The 9,200-nt window shown below is 57.7% G+C and overlaps 1 protein-coding gene across 33 annotated transcripts in view; it reads right to left on the bottom strand.

Moving 5' to 3' along the window:
• The window catches only part of ABLIM2 (actin binding LIM protein family member 2), a 198,499-nt gene that overhangs the window by 116,059 nt on the left and 73,240 nt on the right, over positions 1–9,200 (bottom strand). For all 33 annotated transcript variants that reach the window (XM_017861079.1, XM_017861059.1, XM_017861063.1 and 30 more), the window contains 2 exons: positions 3,621–3,747; positions 610–703 (listed from right to left, as the gene is read on the bottom strand). In XM_017861079.1, the coding sequence (XP_017716568.1) occupies positions 610–703; positions 3,621–3,747 (221 nt within the window). The remainder of the gene's footprint in view (positions 1–609; positions 704–3,620; positions 3,748–9,200) is intronic.

The following is a 9,200-nucleotide window of genomic DNA, read 5'->3' as shown; positions in this document are numbered from 1 at the left end:
GAGTCTGTGAATCTGGAGGGCGGGCTGCAGGGTGGAGGGGTGGGGGGGGGGTCTGTGAATCTGGAGGGTGGGGTTTTGGTCCTGGCTACTCCATGGGATTTATCTTACTGAACAAAATGTAATTTTGTAATTTTACACACAGGGAACATGCCCACATGGCTACCTCCCAGACCAAGGAACACAATGCTATCAGCACGTCAGAAGCTCCCTCCATATAATTGCTATCTGCCCTGCCTGCCGGGTGACCCCGCTGCACCTCCTCTGGGGAGGAGGTCCTGCTGTGTGCTCTCTTCCATCTTCTGTGCCTCTGAGTCCCAGTCGAGACAGCAAACCGTTGGGCCAAAACATCTCAAAGCACTTCCCACATGCTCTGAATTTGTCAAGTGGCACAGAGGAGAGCATCACAAGGCAGGCTTCCTGAAGGAGATGGCACTGGGCAGGCCCTGGGCAGCCGACGAGGGCGTCCAGTGGCTGAGCTGGCAGGAGTAGCGAGGCGAAGCTGCAGCCAGACAGACTCTTGCACAAACACACACAAATCTCCCAGTCAACTCCCAGGGGGCGGTTAGGCCCTCGCTCAGAGAGAGCCGGGGCCGGGCCCACAGCACTCACCTCCAGCACACGCCCCGTGATGTATTTCTCACATCTGTCACAGCGGATGCCGAATTTGGCGTGGTAGTCAGCTTCGCAGTAGGGCAGGCCGTCCCTGCAACGAGACGGGCGGTCAGCACAGGGCGAGGGTCACCCGAGGACCCTTGAGATCTAACAACCCTCACCAACAAGAAGGTCTGCCCTCAAAGTGGGAGAATGTCCACCTCCTCCTGCTCAGGTAACAACGCCTCCAACAGACCGTGTCACACAGACACCAGCCCCACGAGAAATAGGACGACAATGGTTCCATTTCACAGACGAAGAAACTGAGGAGCACGGGCCAGGCCACCTGCCCAGTGGGTGGGAAGGGCTGACAGCAGCAGCTTCTGGGAAACGAGAGCTGCTTCTGCAGACCTGGCTCTTCTTTCTGGCTCCTTCCATCCAAAGTTCAACATCTGGGGCACTTCAGAAAACTGTGAGCCAAAAAGGGGGGACAGTAAGGGCGCCCACATTGCAGAAGGGGTTGGAGTATGACAGAAAGCCCAGGTGAGGGTATCGTAGGTTAGGACGAGACTTCACTGTCCCCCCTGCATCCTGCCCTGCATCACAGCCCCCGAATATGAGGGGGTGACAAAGGCTGACTCTGGCCACACATGGAGGGGCCTGGCCTTCTGTAGTGCAGGAAAGAGCAGGAGGGCTGCACAAACGTGTCCGTCCCCTTTCCCCACACACACGTACGGCCTGCCTGCGATGTGCCAGGAGCATAGGGCTCAGGGAATTGGTGTCGAATGCCCGTCATCCTGGGCCTGCACCTCCAGCAGTGGCTTCCTCTGAGTCTGCATAAATGAGCTATAGAGAAAAGCCATCTGCAGGATCACCCTGGCACAGCTCCTGTTATCACGATCTTCACACCTGTTTTCATGATTATTAAGAGATCAACATGCCAGGAGAGATGGTTGTGCAGATGCGGGGAGGGCAGGTCAGCAGTGGCCACACACGGTGCGGGGAGGTGCTGCTGAGCCGTGGTTAAGTGAACAGGCCTGCACTCACATGCCACATCCCAGCTGTGTGACCCTGGGCAAGTCCCTTAACCTCTCTGAGCCTCAGCTTCCTCATCTGCAAAATCGGGGAAATGATAGTAAAGACGAATGAAGAGAATGGCAGGCGCTTTCCAAGGTGGCTGAAGCCATTATCATTACTAACTAGGGCTGTCCTCCCAGCCCTGGCCACACCCAGCCGGTGCGGGGGTGACTGGCACAAAGTGGGGCGCCTGCCACTCCAACGTGCCCCCCTCCAGCATCGCTGAAGTTGCTGTAGTGTTCCAAATTTGTTTGAGTTTTTACACAGCTGCTACAGAAGGGAGGATTTGTCAGGCTGTCGTGGATTTAGACCCCAGCTCACGTTCTTTTCCTGCAACCTCTGCACTGTTGCTAGGTCCCCACGATGTGGGGTCATGAGCCCTGAGCCTGGGTGCCCCTCTCTGGCTGCAGCCTGGAAGTGGCCCACAGCTGGGCTAAGCTGCCGCTGACAGAGTGGCAGCCCTTCCTTCCACGTGAGAGGGAGACAAAATGAGTCCTCAGGCTTACTTCCAAATGCTGCTGACCTCAGGACTCCTGTAATAACCCACAAATGGGTGTATTTGCAGCAAACGGGAGGTTAAAGATAACATCTCCATGGCAACACCAACGCCCTCCTCGTCAATTCTGGGACAGCTCTGGAGGCTGCTAAGTAACATGCATGGTGTGGGTGAGCTGCCAACGCTGCGGGAGGGCCCTGCCACCTGCACGGGGCTGGGAGTTTTCATTTTATATTAAAGTGCTGCGTGCACCACACCAGGCGGTCCCTGGCTGACTGTGACACAGGCGGGGAAACTCATGCACCCCACAGGTCCCTCACCCTGGGTGCAAGCTCACCTTGGTTTGGAGGTTTTACTTAAAATGATGTCTTGGAGATCATTGCAGATTCCATAACAGTTGTAAGAAACAACACAGAGAGGTTCCATGTACCCTTCACCCAGTTTCCCCTAGTGGTGATGCAGAATTAGTATATACCCTCAGCCAGGAAGTGAACACGGGCACATCCACGGACGTGATTCAGGTTCCGTGTGACACGCGCTTGAATGTGCATGCATCTGCGTGTGTGTGTGTGCCTCACGCCATGCAGTTTTATCACAGGACGTTTTTCATCTCCCTCAATTCCTGTGATGATTTTGCTCTCATTGGGCATTGAGAACAAGCACAGCATAGACAAAAGACCCTCTAGCTCCCAGGAAGGGGCCCTCTGCGCTCAGAGGAGCTGCCCTCTTTCAGCTCGTCCACATATTCGCCCCTCACCTGCGCCATGCAGAAGGCTTGCCTGCCTCAGGTCCCCGACCCCACCAGGGTTAAAACCCACCCACAGCTCCTGGCCCTGAGCTGCCTCCATTCAAGGCCATGATCTTCCCAGAAGGCTTACCCGGTTCCCAAACCGGCCACCACCCCAGCTTGACTGCACATTTGTGGGACATGTTTGGTGCCGGTGGCAGCCGTCCCAGGGGCCCCCGCCCTGCAGAAGACAGAGTGCGTGGCTGCGGGGCCCCAGCCCTGACACCTGGGATGGTCAGACCCTCTCCTCATCCCCGTGCTGGCCTCTGCTGACATTGCTTCACCTCCTGCAGCACATCCAGGTGCCAGAAAGGGCAGCTGATCCCATGGGGATGGTGGAGGGGGACTGAGACGGAGAGGGAAGGCACTTCAACAACTCAGCCCTGGCAGCCCTGGCAACTCTGCTTCTCATCCATAAAAAAGGAGCTGGAAGCTGCAAACGCCGTTAGAGAAGCCAGGGCTGGCCAGAGAAGGGAGACACAAGGCTTTCGGGACAGATTCGCTAGGCTCTGGGCCACGCTTCTCACCCAGTGGCAGGACAAGAGTAGCTGTGTGAGGAATAGGAGAGACGCAGAGAGGGTGGTGCCTGGGACACGTGCAGAGTGCGGGAACCCCGCAGAGTAGGGAAGCCTGAGCGGAGGCTGTCACTGGAGCCCTCCTCCCACTTACTTGCTGATGTACTCGGCGTTCAGGAGCTTCCCACAGCTCTTGCACTTAAAACAGCCCAAGTGCCAGTGCTTGTCCAAGGCTACCAGGGCCTGGCCGTTCTTGATTTCTGTGCCGCAGCCCCCACAACCTGGAAGAAAAAGAACAGAACACGGACACCCCCACCATTGTGAGAGGTGTGGGGAAGGCCCCCTGCTCTCCAGACTCCGTGAAGGCCCCTGGGGCAGCCGGGAGGGGCCGGGCAGACGAGCAGCTGGGAGGAGCCTCTCACACAGCAGTCTCTGGAGCACAGGGAAGGCAACTGGGGAAGTTTGACCCTGCATGCATTGAGCGCTGACTGCATGCAGCCTGGGCTGTGAGCCGGGGAAGCCTAGATGAAGAAACAGAGGCCCTGTCTTGCAGGAGAGTGGAGTCAGCTCCCGGCACGGAGATGTGCCAGTTTGAACCCAACTGTGACTCGATGTGCCCTCTGAAGGGAAATGGACCGCATTAGAGAGGGCTGAGCCAGCCCCCAGCCCCCAACCCAGTCAGCCCTGGGAGCCCTCCTGCTGCACCCAGCCAGGCAAACTGGCTTCTCTCTTCTTGTCATCCCCACGGTGACTGGTACTCTCCACCCCATGGCCACCTGCCTCGTGGGCCCCTGCCTGGCTTCCTGGTGCCCTCTCTGTCCCTCCCAGCCGTGCCTGCCCTGCTCACTTGCCCCGTGTCCTAGGGCCTGGTCTTTATGCACAGGGCTTCCAGCTTCTGGCCCTGCTCTGAGCCAGTGGCCCACAGGCCCTCCACCCTATGAGCCACCACACCAGGGGCTCCACAGCCAGCATCATGGGCGTGCTGCAGGCAGGGGTGCCCCTGGCAGAGCAGGTAGAGCAGGCTGGGGAGCTGGGGAGAGCCTGGTGCATGAGCCTGCGCGGGATGCGCATGAGTGAGTGTGCCTCTGTGTGCATAGCGTGTTTCTATAAGTATGTGGATGCCATCGTTATGAGGTGTGGCATTTGTATGTCACGCTGAGTCTTCTCCGTGAGTCTTCGCTGTGAATATGTGAGGTCAGGGGTGGGGAGTGGGAGGCAGAGCGACAAGACACCCATGACGGCAGTCCCCAGGGAAAGGTGCCTTCTCGCAAAGCGTGAACACCTGGTGACAACAGCAGCAGCAAGCTGCGAACAGAGCGGGCACCCAACTGAGTCAATCACCCAGGTGTGCATTGATTGCAGATCATACAGCGCCCTCACTTGCCAGGGACCTGCACCTGTCAGTAGCTGACATGCGCGTCAGTGGTGTGTGACACTTGGTGCGTGAGTGTGTCCTATGTATGTGTTTGTGGTCTGATATGTGTGGACTAGCATGTGAGAGTGTGTCTGTGTGTGCTGTGGAAACTGTGTGTCTGCGTGTGAGTGTGTGTGTGTTTGTGGAAGTGTGTGTCTGCGTGTGTTTAAGGGTGTAGTTGTGTGTTGGGGGCATGACAAGGGCAGGGCCCCGGACCCCGTGATGGACAAGCAGGAAGAGAGTGTCTGACAAACAGGGCCTTGCTGCCTGCAGGAACCCCTGAGTACTTCCCAGACCAAGCAGGGACCCCTTGCACCCAAGGACACCTCCACCCAAGATGGAAAGAAGGTGGCCCCAGGGCCCGTCGTGCTGGGTACAAATCCTGGCCCCCACTAGGCGCTGGGTCACACGGAGTGTGTTCCTCCTGCAGGAGCCCCCATTTCCTCATCATGGGGTGGGGCGATCACCTCCACACTTGGTGCCTGCCCGGATCCAGTGCTAATTTACACAGAAGACCTGGCCCAAAGCCTCTGCGTCCTGGGTGAACAGTGAGCATTGGTGAGACCACGCGTGGGCCTGCTGCGTGGTAAGAGCTCAGCGGAGGCTGCTTCCATGCATGGCCTCCTTAGTTTCTTTTGGCAGAGACCTGAGTCATATTGTTTTTAACAATTAAAACAAACGAACACTCACAAAGTTGGTCAAGCTCAGGATTTCCTAAGTGACCACACTGTGCAAATTCATGTGCTACTTTGGAAAACAGCCAGAGAGCAGATTCAAACTCCGAGGGAAGGGAGGCCTCTTACTCATCTCAGGACCCTGGGTGCCCAGCACAGGCTGCGGGCCTGAGAAACACGTAGGGGAATGAATGAATGAATGAATGAATGGGAACCAAAGTGAGAGGATGCCTCCACCCTTCTCAAGTCCAGGAGGCGACCCCCACATCACCCCCTTCGCCACGCTCCTTCCTGTGTCTCTGCAGAGGCAGACGACGCACAGCCCAGACTTAGCCTCCTGGCTCCTCCCACTTAGCAGGTGATAAGGTACATTTTGCAAAGGTCTGCAGCAGTGGCTCTCAACGTGGGGCACTTTTGCCCAAGAGACATTTGGCAATGTCTGGCAACCCTTCTGACTGTCATAACTTGGAGAGGGTTCCAGGCATCTAGTCGGTAGTGGACACAGGATGCTAACCTTGCCAGGACAGCTGCCCTCACCAAAGAGCTCTCTGGCCCCACATGTGAATGGTACTGGAGCTGAGATCCCTGACTCCGAGCCTCTGTTGGCTTGTCTGCACGTCAAGGGAGCACAGCACACAGGTCTGTGTGGTGACCAGAGGACAGGCAACAGAGAGCAGTGGTCAGATCCCAGCTCTGCCCCCAACCGGCTGTGACCTGGGGAAGTCACTTCACTTCTCTGTGCCCCTGGAGTGAGGGCACGTGTGATCCATGAATAAATGCACACATGTTGACTGGTGAGGTGGGCCCACCTCTGCTCTCACTGCCACTGCTGTTGTCACCAGGTGGGCCCCTCGCAGGAGGCCTGCTTCCTCTGGGATGCCATTGCGGGCATCTCCACCACTCTGCCTCTTACTATATTGGCCGGCGCCCTCCCCTGCCAAGAAGCTCCCTTGACCTTGAGCTCCAAGCTGCAGGGGGGATGCCAACCTCACACCTGCCTCAGCCCCCTCATTCTCCTATCAGCAGTACAGGTGGAGATGAGAGCAAGGTGCAAAAGGAGTGTTGCCATGGAAACCACAACCTCACTTTCCAAACACATCTGGAGCTCCATATTTCTTTGTGGGCTCTGCACATGGCAGCTCAGAGTCCTGTGTGACACAGGCTGTGGACTAGAGCTGTCAGTGGCAGAATGTCCCTAGCAGGGCAGAAGGGGCCTCAGGACACCCCAATGTCAGCTGGCCACATGCCCGTACATCCTGGCTGGCACTGCCATCAGCAGCAACGGCATGACCCTCCTAGAACCTTCCGCTTTCCTATTTTCCCCAAAATGCTCCCTCTTCCACCAGATGTGGTCATGGTGGGGGTGGTTGTGTTGGGGGGTGGCTAGGATGTGCCAGGCAGCCTCTTGGAGCCTCAGCTGGGAGCTCAGGGGGTGCAGGTGCAGGAGCCAGATTCCCACTGCAGCACCCCAGGTCTAACCGGGGTCAGGGGAGTAGGCGGGAGTCTCAGATTCTAGATCAAATCTGAGATTGAGTTTTGGAAACAAGGACTCTGACCAAGCTCCAAAACTTGGAAGTGATTGAAACTCCATGAACTTGGCTTGCAGTTTCATTTAGGAACCTGTACTGAGGAAGAAAAACCGCTGGAAAAGATAAAATATGTTCAAGTTCAGCCCCAATGCACTGCGGTCAGGACTAGACTGGGACACAGGCCTGCCATGAGCCCAGAGAGGGGCGGGGGCTCCTGCGAGGATCCGGGGTTTACCTCCCAGGCACACCCAGGGGTTCTCCCGTTTCCTACGCAGCCAGGGAGCAGCAGGAGCTCCTGAGTTTACCCCCCAGCCTCACCCCAAGGCTCTCCTGTTTCCCAGGCAGCCAGCAAGGGGGCAGGGGGTCTGGTCCGGGCACCCACCTTCTTAGCACTACCCTTGCAGGAGCAGAGAACACAGGGACTCCACGTGCCACAGCCCAGGTGGTCAACCCTGTCACTGGAAGAGTGGAGGATCCCAAAGCCCCATCCCTGGGCCTGGGACCTTGGGACTGCACACATGCCTTCCTGCCCCTTCATCCCTCACTCTGGTGGGGCCTCCCCAGGTCGAGGGGGTGGAGCTAAAGAGCCAGGGCAGCCAGGCCCAAGAAGTAGCCGTGGGGTCTTCTCAGCATGGATGGTGCTGCTCGCCATCCCTTTTCCCCAGGCCAAGCCCATCTTTCCCAATTGCCAGCCTGCCCCCCACACCCTGGCTGGCCCCACGCCCACATCGAAGGCCCAGAGAGGGGACGCCTCTTGCCCTCGGTCCCTAGTGGTGAGTGCAGGGTCCACCCCGGGTAGCTGGGCTCAGAGCTGCCTCCAGGTCGGCACGCGACGCTCGCACTCTGGGAGGGCCAACCTGTGGCAGGCTCATGACCAGCAGTGGGTCAGCACTGGAGAGCTGGGGCTCACGGGAAGGGGCAGAGCTTCAGGGACACAGGGGACCCCCCAACGAGCATGGTGGGGAAGCTGAGGCTTGCGGGGTGTTGGCTGCTCCTCCTGGAAGGAGCCTGTGTGGCCCACCCTAAAGGATATCTTATTCCTGAGTGGCCTGCTTGGGGCAGCAGAGGGAAGCTCAGGGCCACGGGACTCAAGCTTGAGCTCTGCCTCAAGAGCTGGCCACTCTCCCCTCCCCAGGGAAGGGCAGCCACACAGGAAGCCATGTGAGGCCCCGCCCTGCTGTCCCCTGACCCGGCAAGCTGGTCAGGCAGACGGTGCTGCTTCCATTCCGGACTGACTGGACTCTACCCCACTCCACAACCATCTATGGCTCCTCATGGCCTCCAGATGTACTGAGAACACCATGGCATGGCTTTGGAGGAAGCTGCCATCTGGTGTTGCTGTCCCAGTGCCATTGCTGTTCCCCACCCCCACGCTGCAGCCCCGTCCATTTACATGGGTCTGGGGAGTGCCCACGCTGCAGCCCCGTCCACTGACACGGGTCTGGGGGTGCCCACGCTGCAGCCCCGTCCACTCACATTGGTCTGGGGGGTGCCCACGCTGCAGCCCCGTCCACTTACATGGGTCTGGGGGGTGCCCCCAGCACATTTCACAGGTGTGTTCAGTCTTTGCACTCTCTTCTCACCTGTAGCATCCTCCCCCTTCCAGACCCACCTGCTGGAATTCAGCCTGTGTCTCCAATTTCAGAGCCAAGGCCACCTCCTTAGACAGCCTCTGGCCCTAGCGGGGTGAGCTCACTTGCTTTGGACTTGAAAGGCCTTGGCCCACCCCTCAGTACTTCCGCCCCCTGACGGACACTGAGCACCCAGCACACCCACTCCTGCCAGGTACAGGGCACTCCTGCACCTGCAGAAGAGCTCCTCCAGGCACAGCTGCTGGGGCAACAAAAGCAGGCTGGACTGGGAAGACTGCAGACATCCACACAGGAGCCAGGACTGCTGCTCAATGCTTTCCAGGCACAGAAATGGTTCTAAGCTCAGGATTCTCACCATCGACTGGGGGAAGGGGCAGGTTACATTATTAGATGTCTAGTGGTCGTGGGAGCATTTGTTCTTTGAAAATGCAAATTTGATATTTCAAAATAAATTTACATTTGGAGAGGGCAGAGCCTTTCTGCCAAGGGTATTTTGAAAACCTCAAAAAAAAAAAAAAAAAAAAA

Source organism: Rhinopithecus bieti, unplaced genomic scaffold, assembly GCF_001698545.2.
Source record: "Rhinopithecus bieti isolate Rb0 unplaced genomic scaffold, ASM169854v2 scaffold_60008, whole genome shotgun sequence".
NCBI lineage: Eukaryota > Metazoa > Chordata > Mammalia > Primates > Cercopithecidae > Rhinopithecus > Rhinopithecus bieti.
Note: the sequence above shows the minus strand (reverse complement) of the source record. Positions and strands in the feature narration are given on the sequence as shown.